This window comes from Pan paniscus, chromosome 18, assembly GCF_029289425.2.
Source record: "Pan paniscus chromosome 18, NHGRI_mPanPan1-v2.0_pri, whole genome shotgun sequence".
Classification (NCBI taxonomy): domain Eukaryota; kingdom Metazoa; phylum Chordata; class Mammalia; order Primates; family Hominidae; genus Pan; species Pan paniscus.
In genome coordinates, this window is record NC_073267.2 from 99,674,834 (window position 1) to 99,690,922 (window position 16,089).

General features: G+C 56.0%; 1 protein-coding gene across 3 annotated transcripts in view; it reads left to right on the forward strand.

Moving 5' to 3' along the window:
* Positions 1-16,089, forward strand: part of SPIRE2 (spire type actin nucleation factor 2) — a 53,554-nt gene that overhangs the window by 4,506 nt on the left and 32,959 nt on the right. Inside the window, exon 1 of one of the 3 annotated variants that reach the window (XM_034941099.3) lies at positions 5,402-5,724. The exons of 1 other annotated variant lie outside the window; for it this stretch is intronic. In XM_034941099.3, coding sequence (XP_034796990.1) covers positions 5,481-5,724 — 244 coding nt within the window. In that variant the 5' untranslated portion in view covers positions 5,402-5,480. Of the gene's footprint in view, positions 1-5,401; positions 5,725-16,089 lie in introns of those variants that run through there. One more of the 3 variants, XM_034941096.4, reaches the window with a different exon arrangement.

The window sequence follows — 16,089 nt, forward strand, 5'->3', positions numbered from 1 at the left end:
TGCTATGCCACCTTGGACCCTGGGGCCCTGCACTCCTCTCCCGAAATGAAGAACCCTGGAATTCTCTGTGTAATTAGAGCCACAGAACACCTGGGGAACCAGCGCCAACTTACCTTCTCAGCCTCCAGGAACCTGTAGTTGAGATCTTCTAGGCTCTGTCTGTAAAGATGCTGAGAGGTATAATTCCTTGAGCTTTTTCATCTGTGGCCAACTGCAGTCATGAGCCACACAGCCCCTCTGAGTGCACTGCCATGGTGTGGAGAAGATTTACAGCCCCTCAAAGGGCTCCGTCTGATATTATTCAAAGCACCAAACACAGAGCATGGGAAAAAGCAAACATGACCAGTGGGTTCCTGATTGATGTCGGCACCTGGAGCCCTTCCCCACCTGCTGTGCCGGTCTTTGTTTCCTTGTGTACCTTTGCTCTGCCTGTAAGAACAGAGGGGCAGGCACCTACCTGGGGTTGCCCTGCTCTTTCCCCAGGCATGAGAAATCAGTGCCTGGTAAATTGGCATGAATGAGCAGCTGGTACCATGAGATAAACATTCTGGGGGGTGTTTCTGCTAGTGTGATAACTTGATAAAGTGATTGTCCAGCCCCAAGCACTGGTGGATTCATCATCACACTAAATGTCTCTAGTTTGTCCCCAAGCGGAGCAGCCCAGTTACTGATAATTTCCCTCTCCCAGGATTTCCTAATCCACTGGAAATGAAGGACAAGGAGCATGTTTTTAGACGTAGGCAATCCATAACTGCAGAAATGGCCTTGATCTAAAGCAAGCTTGTCCAACCCACGGCCTGTGGGCTGCACGCGGCCCAGGGAAGCTTTGAATGCAGCCCAACACAAATTCTTAAACTTCCTTAAAACGTTGTGAGATTTATGCACAGAGCTATTGTTAGTGTATTTTACGTGTGGCTCAAGACAATTCGTCTTCCAGTGTGGTCCAGGGAAGCCAAAAGATTGGACACCCCTGCTGTAAAGCTTTCCAAGCTGACTTAATGACTGACCTACATCAGTCTCTACAATGCTTCTCGTTGAGTCCCTTTTTCTGTTTGTTTGTTTTTTGAGACAGAGTCTCACTGTGTCACCAGGCTGGAGTGCAGTGGTGCGATCTCGGCTCACTGCAACCTCCGCCTCCTGGGTTCAGGCGATTCTCCTGCCTCAGCCTCCTGAGTAGCTGGGACTATAGGCATGTGCCACCATGCCCAGCTAATTTTTGTATTTTTATTTTTATTTTTTATTTATTTATTTTTTGAGACAGAGTCTCGCTCTGTCGCCCAGGCTGCAGTGCAGTGGCTCGATCTCGGCTCACTGCAAGTTCCACCTCCCAGGTTCACGCCATTCTCCTGCCTCAGCCTCCTGAGTAGCTGGGACTACAGGCACCCCCCACCACGCCCGGCTAATTTTTTTGTATTTTTAGTAGAGACAGGGTTTCACCGTGTTAGCCAGGATGGTCTCGATCTCCTGACCTCGTGATCTGCCCGCCTCAGCCTCCCAAAGTGCTGGGATTACAGGTGTGAGCCACCATGCCCGGCCATGTTTTATTTCTTTTTATTTTTTTTGAGATGGAGTCTTGCTCTGTTTCCCAGGCTGGAGTGCAGTGGTGTGATCTCGGCTCACTGCGACCTCCGCTTCCTGGGTTCAAGCAATTCTTCTGCCTCAGCCTCCCGAGTAGCTGGGATTATAGGCATGTGCCACCACGCCCTGCTAATTTTTTTTTTTTTAATTGTTTTTCTAGTAGAGATGGGGTTTCACCATATTGGCCAGGCTGGTCTGGAACTCCTGACCTCGTAATCTGCCCCCTTGGCCTCCCAAAGTGCTGGGATTACAGGCTTGAGCCACCGCGCCCAGCTCTAACTTTTAAAATTTTTTAGTAAAATCTCAGTGTTCGAAGTCCTGCTGGTGAGTCCATAGGGATCCCAGGTAGGATGGTGGATGCCAGTTCAGAGAGGGTCACTGTACCCCACTCAGGTGACCTCAAGGGTCACTGTTCAGCCAGGTGAGTCAGCACTAGGTCGTTGCCAGGATGCAGCAGTGGCTGGAGGACTGAGCTCACAAATTACACCCTAAAACCTTGTGGTCGGTAAGGGACACGTGAGGCCCTCTGAGGAAGAGAGAAGGTCCCCTTGTGCCCCAGCCAGCTTCCCATTAGGGTAATTACCATCTTCTGCTCAGATGTCCCCGGCCAGTGCTGCACTGTGGCAGTGATGAGGCTGCAAGTCCAAAGAGTGCTCTGGGGTGGTGGCCAGTCGTGGTGAGAGCAATGTCCCCCACCTAGACTTCTGGCAAGAAGCAGTGAGACCTACTCAGTGGGGTGTTGCAAATGGAAGTCTTTTTTTTTTCTTTTTTTATTTTTGAGATGGAGTCTCACTCTGTCGCCCAGGCTGGAGTGCAGTGGCGCGATCTCGGCTCACTGCAAGCTCCGCCTCCTGGGTTCACGCCATTCTCCTGCTTCAGCCTCCCAAGTAGCTGGAACTACAGGTGCCCGACACCACTCCTGGCTAATTTTTTGTATTTTTTAGTAGAGACGGGGTTTCACCATGTTAGCTAGGATAGTCTCAATCTCCTGACCTCTTGATCCATCCGCCTCGGCCTCCCAAAGTGCTGGGATTACAGGATTGAGCCACCGCGCTCGGCCGCAAATGGAAGTCTTTATCCCCGTGCATTCTGAAGGGAGAAACCACCCTGTGTGTGGGCCCAAGGATCAGCCTCAGACGTCAGCAGAGAACAATTCCCCATCATCACACACCTGGCAGTGTGTGGGCCAGGGACTTTGGTTACCACGAATGTGGAGCCTGCTGCTCCTGTGGAATAAGATGCCTCATGGAAGGTTTTCTGCTGTTGCTCTTCTAAGCCAGAACTTGAAATTCCTAACTTACCCATCGTTGGTACCCATGCTGCGGGTGGCAAGGACAAATCAGGAGGGGAGATCTGCTTGAGTGCCAGGTTTGTGGTACATGGTATTCAGGGCATGGCACCGCATCCCCACCCCACTCATCTCCAATTTTCCTTCTGCAAAACCCCACTGCGCCTATTAGTCTTTATGCATCTATTTACTAGACAGGGTCTCACTGTCACCCAGACTGGAGTGTAGTGGTGCAGTCACAGCGCACTGCAACCTCGACCTCCCAGGCTCAAGTGGTCCTCCTGCCTTACCCTCCCAAGTAGCTGGGACCACCGGCACACACCACCACACCTGGCTAATGTTTTTAAAGTTTTGTAGTGATAGGGTCTCATGTTGCCCGGGCAGGTCTCGAACTCCTGGGTTCAAGCCATCGGGTTGCCTCGGCCTCCCAAAGTGCTGGGATTACAGGCATGAGCCACCGTGCCCAGCCCACTCCTGTTACTTTTGGTTGTGTTTTAGCTTGGGGAACCAACGAAAGATGTGAATGTTGCCCGGCTGTTGATTATAAAAACTTTAGGCATGGCTGGGCACAGTGGCTCACGCCTGTAATCCCAGCACTTTGAGAGGCCGAGGCGGGTGGATCATGAAGTCAGGAGATCGAGACCATCCTAGCTAATACAGCGAAACCCCGTCTCTACTAAAAAAATACAAAAAATTAGCTGGGCGTGGTGGCAGGCGCCTGTAGTCCCAGCTACTCAGGAGGCTGAGGCAGGAGAATGGCGTAAACCTGGGAGGGGAGCTTGCAGTGAGCAGAGATCGCGCCACTGCACTCTAGCCTGGGCAACAGAGCAAGACTCTGCCTCAAAACAAACAAACAAACAAACTTTAGGCACAATTTGTCATCATCAGACTCCTTTCTGCTTACAGATGAAAAGTCCAGCTGGACCGGGCGACGTGGCTCATGCCTGCAACCCCAGCACCCTGGGAGGCTGAGGCAGGGGGATCACCTGAGGTCAGGATTTCGAGACCGGCCTGGCCGACATGGCGAAACCACCCAAAAAATTACCCGGGTGTGGTGGTGGATGCCTGTAGTTCCAGCCGAGGCAGGAGAATCGCTTGAATCTGGGAGGTAGAGGTTGCAGTGAGCCAAGGTTGCGCCACTGCACTCCAGCCTGGGCGATAAGAGCAAAACTCCTTCTCAAAAAAAAAAAAAAAAAAGAAAGGAAAAGAAAAGTCCAGCTGGACTGGGCGCGGTTGCTCACGCTTGTAATCCCAGTACTTTGGGAGACCAAGGTGGCCTGACTGCTTGAGCCCAGGAATTCAAGACCAGCCTGGGCAACATGGTGAGATCCCATCTCTACAAAAAATAAAAAAAATCAGCTGGGCGTGGTGGTTCATGCCTTTAGTCCCATCTACTCAGGAAGCTGACGTGGGAGGATCACTTGAGCCCAGGAATTTGAGGTTATAGTGAGCTACGATTGTACCATTGCACTTCAGCCTGGGTGAGACCTTGTCTCTAAAAAAAAAAAAAGAAAAAAAAATCATTGTGGAACTTCTTTTCTGGGATGGGATCTCACTGTGTTGTCCAGGCAGGTCCAGAACTCCTGGGTGACCAGCGAACTTTAAGTGCCCCAAGTTTCACCTCGGACCTGCATCAGAATCTCCAGCCCTGGAGCCCAGGAATCTGCATTTCTTGCCCCCGGGTGGTACTGGCAGCACCCAGGCTTGGGACCGTTTATGCCCCAACTGCATTTTCTTGCCCAGTTATTCAGATCTGGCACAGCTATGAAGAGGCCTCAGGATGAGCCCCAGCCGAGTTCCCCTTGCGTCCCTCAGGCAAACACCCAGTCTCCAGGAGTGACCCGGCCTGAAGACACAAACACGCCCCAAATGCGATGCACTCCATCACTGGCCAACCGTGTGTGTTTATTTTTCATGGACACCCTGGAGACGTCACTGCAGGCACATTCCCTGCTAGGCAGAGGCATTTATTAAGGGCTTCATACCTGAAGGCCGGATGCGGGGAGTCGCCCTCACCCCAGCCACCCTGCGACAACCCCTGGAGGTCACCTTGCCCGGGGCTCGGGGAGGCCACTGCGGGCTTTGTCTGCTCAGCTCCTCCCGGCTCCCTCCCGCGTTCCCAGCGGCAAACCTCCCAGGCCCCCCGCGGTCACCGCAGTGTCCCGGCCTGGATGCCGGCCTGGGCTTTTGTGGGCATCGGCCGTCTGGGTCTGCGGGGGAGCGCCGGGGGTGTCACCGCGTGTCCGAGCGCGCGGGCCCTGGCCCATGTCTGCATCCCCCAACCCTCACCCCGGTCCTGCCCAGCACCCCGGAGGGGTTCGCACCCCGGCCTCGGCCCCGCGCCCCCGCGTCCCCAGCCCTGAGCCCCAGCCCCTCTGCACCTGCCCGCGCCCCGCCCTCCCCCTCACCCCTCCCCCTCCGGGCCTCTCCCCGCGCGCCCTCCACTCCCCGCCCCCCCCCGCGTCCCTCCCCCTCCGCGCCCCGCCCCCGTCGCCGCCCCGCCCCCAACCTGAGGCGCTCGCGCGGGGCGGGGCGTCCAGGCTGACCCTGCGCGGCGGAAGGCGCGGCTGCATGGACGCGGGTCCGGCGCGCGGGAGGCGATGACGGCCCCGCCATGGCCCGGGCGGGCAGCTGCGGCGGCGACGCGGCGGGCGCGGGGCAGCCGGAGCCCTGGGAGCTGTCCCTGGAGGAGGTGCTGAAGGCCTACGAGCAGCCGCTCAACGAGGAGCAGGCGTGGGCCGTGTGCTTCCAGGGCTGCCGCGGGCTGCGGGGCTCGCCGGGCCGGCGCCTGCGGGATACCGGGGACCTCCTGCTGCGCGGGGACGGCTCGGTCGGGGCGCGGGAGCCCGAGGCCGCGGGTGAGGCCGGGGGAGGGGCAGCCGGCGGGGACCGCGGTCTGGGGCGTCCGTCCCGCCCCCTGGGTGGGAGTGGTCCCGGCGGAGAGGCTGCGACCGGTTCTGGAGCGGGAGATCCCCTTCTCTGCGCGACCCGGAGCTCCCTCCCTCCCACTCTCCGTCCCTCTTTCCCTCTCTCTTTCCTCCCTCCTCCTCTCTCTCCTTCCTCTCCCTCCCCGGCCCTGGACGTTCCCCTCCCGGACCCCCCCCACCTGACGCCTCTCCCAGCGCGGAGCGGGCTGCTCCCCGGTGGCCTGGCTTCCTCCGGGAGAGGGACTTGGGCCGGTGGCTCAGGGAGCACGGAGCTGGCCTTTGCTGGGGCGACTCCTCCCCTGCCTTCAGCAGGAAAGGAGACACAAGCGTCCCCTTGGGGCATTTTCTCCTGGGTGGAAGGTGGGGGGCTGCGCCTCACTTGGCGTCTGAACTGACACTAAATTCCTGGGTTTAACTGGGAGAGGAAGGGGTGTGTAAAGTTGGGGGGACAACCTGCTTGGTGTTTCTATTCTTAACCATCAACCAGAACCAACAATTAAGCCCTAGAAAGATACTTGAAGTTAGTGAGAATGGTGAGCTTAAGTGATTATTTACCTTTTACGAAAAAAACCGAAAGTGATTTCTTCCCTGGAGAGCTGGAGTGCTGGCTTGGAGCATGTGATATCACCCCAAAAGCTGGTACCCTGCCGGGGGGCAGAGGCAGGCTGTGTGTTTGCCGCACTCTCTCCAGGCCTGAGAGCTGTGGGTTTGCATGAGCAGGCCTCTGTGGAGGACCAGGAAGGGCCAGGGCAAGGCCAGACAGAAGCAAGCTACAGAGCCACGAGGGTTGGGGGCCGCTGTGCCCCACCCAAGGGCTCTTGTTCCTTCACCAGGTCCTGCTCATCCTGGAGCCCCCGCCCCCCCAGCTGCCGCCACACTCCTGCCATTTGCAGTATCCCACACAGGTGACAGCAAGAGCAGGCCTTGAGGTTTTACTCCCTCTGGAGAAACCCGAGGCGCAGGCTTGCGCTGGCACTCAGACAGTGGCAGCGTTCAGATTCACTGTGGCGTCCCTCAGGGCTGTGCCCACTGCCGCCCAGAGGGTGGGGTGAGACGGCAGGTGCATGGGGCCCAGGAGGCTGCATGCTCACAGAGCCTCTGTGAAAGGGTGCCTGGACTTCACCCCATTCCTGGAGATAAGTGCAGAGCAGGAGGGGGCTGTAGGCAGCCTGGTTCGTCTGACCCTCTGACTGTAAAGATGGGGAAACCGAGGCACACAGTGGTAAGTGGTTTGCCGGGTGGTTAGAATCCAGAGCTCCTCATTTGTCCTAGCTGTGCGGGAGCCCAGCCGCCTGCTTCCTGTTGGTGCTGTGCAAGGCGTCCTCAGAGCAGTGATCTGATTCTCTCCACCTCCATCCCTGGGTGGTGTGGCCCCTTCCTGGTCCTCACAGCCCCGGCAGCAGTTCCTGGCTGGGGTTCAAAGTTCAGGTAGGGCACTGTGTTGACCTTAGGGGGCGGTACCCACCTGTGGTCCAGTTCATTTTTTATTTGATAACGATCTTTTTTTTCTGTTCATAACCCTGTCTCATGAAGGCAAATGAGGTTTATGACTTGCTGTCTCTTGAAGGTTTAAGAAAAATCTATTATCCTGAACTTTCTCTGCCATCCTTGTGGTGCTTCTGAGTCAGCTGAGACATCAGGCCAGCTGTCTCCTCAAAGGTGGCCAACCCAGCCTTTCTCTGGGACTTAAGTGATGAGTAAATACATTAAAAGATGCATACTTATTTCTCCCTGTAAATATCAATAGGAAAACATCCAATCTCACTTGTTGGCATTGTAGTCTCAGTTTTTTACTCCAGTTGAATTTCTCAACCTGTAACCTTGGGTCTTCAGTACCCACCCTCTCACACAAACTGAATATGGGCAGTAGGTGTGTAAAACAACTTTGAAAAAAAAAACAAATTAAACCATACTTAGGAGGATGAATAATATTATCTTAGCACACAAGTAGTAATACTTCTCATTTCCAAGCCAAGATTAGGAAAAAAATTACTAGAAGAGACTTCCTAATCTTTACTCTGAAGACTTTGTAACTGCTTAGAATCTTTTTTTTTTTTTTTTTTTGAGGTGGAGTCCCGCTCTGTTGCCCAGGCTGGAGTGCAGTGGCACGATCTCAGCTCACTGCAAGCTCCGCCTCCCGGGTTCACGCCATTCTCCTGCCTCAGCCTCCCGAGTAGCTGGGACTACAGGCGCCCGCCACCACGCCCGGCTAATTTTTTGTATTTTTAGTAGAGACGGGGTTTCACCGTGTTAGCCAGGAGGGTGTCGAACTCCTGACCTTGTGATCTGCCCACCTTGGCCTTCCAAAGTGCTGGGATTACAGGCGTGAGCCACTGCGCCCAGCTGGCTGGTTTCTCAAATACATCTCAGACACAGTGCTAATGAGGGTCTGTGTGGTCCATGTGCGAGGTGGGTGGGATGGCCCTTCCTTCCGTCACCTGCCCTCTTCACCCAGCTTGGCTACTTTACATGTGACCCTATTTTTTGAATGTTTTTTCTTGTCAACTTTGGATGCTAAACTTTTTTCTTTTTCTTTTTTTTTTTTTTATGAGACAGAGTCTCGCTCTGTCGCCCAGGCTGGAGTGCAGTGGGGTGATCTCGGCTCACTGCAAGCTTCGCCTCCTGGGTTCACGCCATTCTCCTGCCTCAGCGTCCCGAGTAGCTGGGACTACAGGCACCTGCCACCACGCCCGGCTAATTTTTTGTATTTTTAGTACAGACTGGGTTTCACTGTGTTAGCCAGGATGGTCTCGATCTCCTGACCTCGTGATCCACCCACCTCGGCCTCCCAAAGTGCTGAGATTACAGGCGTGAGCCACCACTCCCGGCCTGGATGCTAAACTTTTTCACAGGCAGGCCCCGCTCTTTCCGCTAGGATGCCCCACGTTGCTGGTCCTCCAGGTATCCCCCGCCCTTCCTCCTGCCCCTCCCCCTTCTGCCCGGCTCTCAGGCCATCTGCCTCTAAGGCACCCTTAGAGCACTGGCTCTGGGGTTCTGCTGTTTCGCAGCCCCACGCACTCCCAGATGTCTAAGCCTTCCCAACCTGTTCATCTCGTGGCCTGTGTTCTAAACAGAAACATCCATAGTGATCTAGGCAGCACGGGGCACCGTGTCCACGTCCAGAGCTCTGCAGAGGGCGAAGCTCTTCCCTCCTCTGGTTCCCTCCATCCCGCGCCGTGCTGATGAGCAGGCCCCAGCTTCTTGCTCCCATTCCTCCTCAAGGCGGAGTGATGGCAGCGCGTGCCCGCGTGAGGCGAGAGAGGGGCTCTGGGCCCAGGAAGCACCCCATGGTTACGGCCCATGTGAAGGGGCATCCTTTTCACCTTTTCACCCACGGAAGCCCGTTTGTGTGTCTGTGCTGGAGTCCACCTTTGCCGAGGAACACCCAGGCCTCGAGCCTGCAGCCAGCCTGCCTGTTCTGCCGCTGGATCTGGGCTGGCTGGGCCTCCTCAGTGGCCAGGACTGTCTGGTGAGCTTGCCTTTGTTTTAAAATAGCACTCTGCAAACGTGTGCACATGAGTGTTTAGTTGTTTTCTGGAGATGGTGTCTGTAGTTGTGCTGGAGAAAAGCAAGAACTGATTGGAAAGATGAAATTCTGCTCCCAGAGGAGATAATATTTTCCTCTTCCTGAGTCTCCCTCTGGAAGCCAGGACACTTCTGCTTGGAATGCGTTCCTTAAACCAGGTGGCTTCTGTCAGCAGCTTCCTGACTCCTCACCAGAGCTGAGGGGCATCACGGCCAGCATCACCTGCCCTCACTGTCCCTGGGCACCCTCGGAGCTCAGGCCCTGCTTCTATTGCACACTGGGAGGGGAACTCAGTCAAGACACGGTGTGGAGATGAGGCCAGGCGCCCCTTACAGGTGGGCACGTTCCTTCAGCATCCAGGGGCGTTTGCAGAGCCGGGCTGAGCAGTGCCCTTCCATGCTCTTGTTTGCTCCTCTGATGAAGGGCCCTGTTTTTGTTGTTGTTGTTGTTTTTTGGGACAGAGTTTCGCTCTTATTGCCCGGGCTGGAGTGCAATGGCATGATCTCGGCTCACTGCAACCTTAGCCTCCTGAGTTCAAGCGATTCTCCTGCCTCAGCCTCCCAAGTAGCTGGGATTACAGGCGCCCGCCACCAAACCCAGCTAATTTTTTTTTTTTTTTTTTTGAGACAGAGTTTCGCTCTGTTGCCTAGGCTGGAGTGCAATGCCGTGATCTCAGCTCACTGCAACCTCTGCCTCCCCAGGTTCAAGTGATTCTCCTGCCTCAGCCTCCGGAGTAGCTGGGATTACAGGCATGTGCGGTGGTTTTGTATTTTTAGTAGAGATGGGGTTTCACCATGTTGGCCAGGCTGGTCTCGAACTCCTGACCTCAGGTGATCCGCCTGCCTCAGCCTCCAAAAGTGCTGGCATTACAGGGTGAGCCACCGCACCCGCCCGGCCAAAGACACTGTTTTGATTCCCATTTTACAAATGAGAAGACTCAAGTCCACAAAGGGAAAGCAGCCACCCAGGTGGTATCGGGGGCAGGTTCAGCTCAGCCCCTACGCCCTGCTGGGCTCAGGGGCAGGTTCAGCTCAGGCCTACGGCCTGCTGGGCTTGAGAAGCTTGGCCTTTGTGCCTCGGTTTCCTTCTCCATGAAATGGCAGGTGCAGCAGTGGTGCTAACGTCTGTGCAGCCCTGGGCATGCCTGGCTCCGGAAGCACTGGCCAGTGGAGGTGGCAGCAAGGGATCCGCACCTGTGCACTCGTTGGACCTGCCTTGGGGAGCAGCACGTGTGGGTCCAGGCTGCGAATCCTGACCAGATTCTCAGGGAGGGGTTCTGCCAACTGCACCCAGTGGGGGCTGGGAGCTCCTCCGGGGACGTGTTTCCCTGTGATGTAAAATGACCTCTATCCCTGAGCCCTCCCATGCAGAAAGCGGGAAGGAGGCTGGCCACTGTGTGTGGGTGTGGGTGTGAGCTGGGTGTGTCTCTGTGTGAGCTGGGGTTTGTTTGTAGATGGCATTCCCGATATAGTCTCACCTCTGAGCAAGGGTTACCTCACAGGAAGGCAGTCCTGCAGCAAGACTCTTTTCTTTACGGAGACATCTGTGAACCTGCCTGTGCTCACGGTTGGCCGTCGTAGAAGCCTGGATAAGCATAGCCCGTGTGAATCTGTGAACCTGCCCGCACTCGCGGTTGGCCGTCGTAGAAGCCTGGATAAGCATAGCCCGTGTGAATCTGTGAACCTGCCCGCACTCGCGGTTGGCCGTCGTAGAAGGCCCCTTAAGCATAGCCCGTGTGAATCTGTGAACCTGCCTGTGCTCGCGGTTGGCCGTCATAGAAGCGTGGATAAGCATAGCCCGTGTGAATCTGTGAACCTGCCTGTGCTCACGGTTGGCCGTCATAGAAGCCTGGATAAGCATAGCCCGTGTGAATCTGTGAACCTGCCCGCACTCGCGGTTGGCCGTTGTAGAAGGCCCCATAAGCATAGCCCGTGTGAATCTGTGAACCTGCCTGTGCTCACGGTTGGCCGTCGTAGAAGCCTGGATAAGCATAGCCCGTGTGAATCTGTGAACCTGCCCGTGCTTGCGGTTGGCCGTTGTAGAAGCCTGGATAAGCATAGCCCGTGTGAATCTGTGAACCTGCCCGCACTCGCGGTTGGCCGTCGTAGAAGCCTGGATAAGCATAGCCCGTGTGAATCTGTGAACCTGCCCGCACTCACGGTTGGCCGTCGTAGAAGCCTGGATAAGCATAGCCCGTGTGAATCTGTGAACCTGCCCGTGCTTGAGGTTGGCCGTCGTAGAAGCCTGGATAAGCATAGCCCGTGTGAATCTGTGAACCTGCCCGTGCTCACGGTTGGCCGTCGTAGAAGCCTGGATAAGCATAGCCCGTGTGAATCTGTGAACCTGCCCGCACTCGCGGTTGGCCGTCGTAGAAGCCTAGATAAACATAGCCCGTGTGAATCTGTGAACCTGCCCGCGCTTGCGGTTGGCCGTCGTAGAAGCCTGGATAAGCATAGCCCGTGTGAATCTGTGAACCTGCCCGCGCTTGCGGTTGGCCGTCGTAGAAGCGTGGATAAGCATAGCCCGTGTGAATCTGTGAACCTGCCCGTGCTTGAGGTTGGCCGTCGTAGAAGCCTGGATAAGCATAGCCCGTGTGAATCTGTGAACCTGCCCGTGCTTGAGGTTGGCTGTCGTAGAAGCCTGGATAAGCATAGCCCGTGTGAATCTGTGAACCTGCCCGCACTCACGGTTGGCCGTTGTAGAAGGCCCCATAATCATAGCCCATGTGAATCTGTGAACCTGCCCGCGCTCGCGGTTGGCCGTCGTAGAAGCCTGGATAAGCATAGCCCGTGTGAATCTGTGAACCTGCCTGTGCTCACGGTTGGCCGTTGTAGAAGCCTGGATAAGCATAGCCCGTGTGAATCTGTGAACCTGCCCGCACTCGCGGTTGGCCATCGTAGAAGGCCCCATAAGCATAGCCCACGTGAATCTGAACCTGCCCGCGCTTGCGGTTGGCCGTCGTAGAAGCCTGGATAAGCATAGCCCGTGTGAATCTGAACCTGCCCGCGCTCGTGGTTGGCCGTCGTAGAAGCCTGGATAAGCATAGCCCGTGTGAATCTGTGAACCTGCCCGCACTCGCAGTTGGCCGTTGTAGAAGGCCCCATAATCATAGCCCATGTGAATCTGTGAACCTGCCCGCACTCACGGTTGGCCGTCGTAGAAGGCCCCATAAGCATAGCCCATGTGAATCTGAACCTGCCCGCGCTTGCGGTTGGCCGTCGTAGAAGCCTGGATAAGCATAGCCCATGTGAATCTGAACCTGCCCGCGCTTGCGGTTGGCCGTCGTAGAAGCCTGGATAAGCATAGCCCGTGTGAATCTGTGAACCTGCCCGTGCTCGAGATTGGCCGTCGTACAAGCGTGGATAAGCATAGCCCGTGTGAATCTGTGAACCTGCCCGCACTCGCGGTTGGCCGTCGTAGAAGGCCCCATAAGCATAGCCTGTGTGAATCTGTGAACCTGCCCGCGCTCGTGGTTGGCCGTCGTAGAAGCGTGGATAAGCATAGCCCGTGTGAATCTGTGAACCTGCCCGCACTCGCGGTTGGCCGTCGTAGAAGCCTAGATAAACATAGCCCGTGTGAATCTGTGAACCTGCCTGCACTAGCGGTTGGCCGTCGTAGAAGCCTGGATAAGCATAGCCCGTGTGAATCTGTGAACCTGCCCGCGCTCGAGGTTGGCTGTCGTAGAAGCGTGGATAAGCATAGCCTGTGTGAATCTGTGAACCTGCCCGCACTCGCGGTTGGCCGTCGTAGAAGCCTGGATAAGCATAGCCCGTGTGAATCTGTGAACCTGCCCGTGCTCGCGGTTGGCCGTCATAGAAGCGTGGATAAGCATAGCCCGTGTGAATCTGTGAACCTGCCTGCGCTCGCGGTTGGCCGTCTTAGAAGCGTGGATAAGCATAGCCCGTGTGATTTTTCGCTGAGCCCTGGCTTGGGCAGCTCTTGCAAGTTCTGCCTTGTGCTTTTGGGCAAAGGCTTGGGGTCCCTGTGCTACTGTTGAGATTCGGTTAATGGTGGGAACGTGGCCCCGTCCTCACTGCCACCTTCCAGGCCCTCCTACACCGACTCACCACCAGCCTGATGTTCACAGAGAGTAGTTTCTCTGCCCCAGATAGGAAAGAATCTGCTATGTCTTCCTATTTCAGCAACAGGGGTATTAGAGTGCTGGTGAGAGCCGGCTCCCACAGCCTGTAGGGACTGGTTGGTCTGGTCCTGGTTTGCGGCCCTTTTAAGCAAACATATCAGTGGGTCTCAGCACAGGAAGACAGGTTTCGGCTCTGATCATTCACTCTGACTCCTCAGAGGGCGTTGGGACTCCAGATAAGGTTGAGGCCCCGTTTAGGAGGAAGGCGGGCTGGAAACACACCTGGTAATTAGGCAAATCAGCTCGTGCCGGGGAAGTCGAGGACACCTGGAGGAAGGGCCCAGCCTCGCCTGGCTTCTCTGTCCTCCTCATTCCAAAGATCCCTTCATTCCAGCACGTGTGTCTCTCTGGGACTGAGGAGCAGGAGGAGTGTGTGGGAGTAGTTTAAAAGGAGTGTATGGGCCAGGTGTGGTGGCTCACACCTGTAATCCCAGCACTTTGGGAGGCTGAGGCCGGCGGATCACATGAGGTCAGGAGTTTGAGAACAGCCTGGCCAACATGGTGAAACCCCGTCTCTACTAAAAATACAAAAATTTGCTGAGCTTGGTGGCGGGCGTCTGTAGTCCCAGCTGTTTAGGAGGCTAAGGCAGGAGAATCGCTTGAATCTGGGAGGCGGAGGTTGTAGTGAGTCGAGATTGCGCCACTGCCCTCCAGCCTGGGTGACACAGACTCCATTTCAAAAACAAAAACAAAACAAACATAGGTTATTCTCTTACAGTTGAAGAGGTCAGAAACCCAGGATGATCCACCCGTCAGGGGTCAGCACCCGGACCCTCAATTGCCACTGTAAGCTCCTCTTGGTACACGCTCACAGGTTCTGGGGTTAGAACACAGACAGCTTTAGGAGCCGTGATTCTGCCGACTGCAGCGGGCCGGGGGCCGAGAATCTCAGGGAGTGCCCACCACCCACCTCCAGATCCTCCTCCACTGTCTCCTGGTATTTCCTTGCGTCTCTCTCCGTCCTCCCTTCCATCTCATTTTAATGCATTTCAGGGAAGTTGTGGATGGTAGGACGGTTCCCCTAAATACTTCAGCCTGTGTGGTATTAAGCAGACACCAACGTTTGTTTATAGTTGTTTCTTTTGAGGTGAAATTTACATACAGTGAAACGCAAGAATCCGGAATGTACATTCACCCAGAACCACCTTGACCTCTGCTGTGAAGGTCTCACCGCCCTGGAGAGCTGTGAAAAATATCCCCCGGCCGGGGGCGGTGGCTCACGCCTGTCATCCCAGCACTTTGGGAGGCCGAGGCAGGCGGATCACCTGAGGTTGGGAGTTCGAGACCAGCCTAACCAACATAGAGAAACCCCGTCTCTACTGGAAAAAAAAAAAAAAAAAAAAAAAACAAAGTTAGCTGGGCGTTGTGGTTCGTGCCCGTAATCCCAGCTACTGAGGAGGATGAGGCAAGAGAATCGCTTGAACCCGGGAGGCGGAGGTTGTGGTGAGCCAGGATCGCGCCATTGCACTCCAGCCCAGGTAACAAGAGTGAAACTCCAGCTAAAAAAAGAAAAAATCCCGCACCCCAGATTCCGGTTCTGTAGGTCTTTGCAGGCCCCAGGAATCTGTGTTTCCAAAGCTGCCCGTGCCTGGCCCGTCGCGTGGGTTCTGGAATTGCAGGTCTTCTCCCTCGAGCAGGACTCGAGGCTCCGTTGTCGGGCCTGTTAAATCCAGATCCGAGTCCTGCCAGGAACATCTGACTCTGACCCTCCCAGGTCAGCCTGAGAATCCGCATCTGTAACAAGTTCCCTGGTCTGCTGCTGCAGGAATGAGGCACTCCACCCTCAGGGGACTCGGATGGTGGTGAGGAGGAAGAGTCGAGGTCTCCGTGTCCGCCCTGGAGCCAAGGCTAGGCCCAGGGTCAGACTCAGCTGGGTGGCCTTGGGTCAGTTCCTCACCCTCTCTGGACCTCTTGGACTGGGATTAATAGCATAGCCGCATCGTGAGGCGCATGTGACAGGGGTGCTTCTTAGCCAGGAGAGAGGGCACCTTCTCAGGTAGGATCTGACGCTGTCACCTCTCAGCTGCTGCCTTTCTGCTGTGACCAGCGGTGGGGTCCCCTTAGGGCTCACCTCAAGACTTGACAAACGCCAGGCAGGGGCTGGGTCGGGATCCCTGCAGGAGCGGAGAAGCGGGGGATCGGGGGCACTGCTGAGGGCAGTTCTGTGGCCAACACACACCTCCCGGACTCGGGTCTCCGCACGCGCCTCCCGGACTCGGGTCTCCACACGCGCCTCCCGGACTCGGGTCTCCGCAGGCATTGATGCCTGGCATCCTGGGTTCTTGTTGCGGAGGAGGACGCCCCGTGCGGGGGGCGTGTGAGTTTAAGGAACGAGTGGGTTGGTCTCAGCCAGGGATCAGCCACCGCCCTCTGAGACGAGCACTGGCGGAAGTGAGATGCAAGAGGAAGCTCACGGCTCAACCACATGGTTCCCTCTGACCCAAAGAGCACGCTCTGTTTGCTAAACAAACACAGACTCCTGGTTTCGTGCGGGCGTTTCTCCCTCTGGGCTTCCATTTGCCTGCTCTCAGCAGCTTTTTTTGTTTTTTGTGTTTTTTTTTTGAGACAAGTCTTGCTCTGTCACCCAGGCTGGAGTGCCTCAGCTCACTGCAGTGTCCGCCTCCGGGGG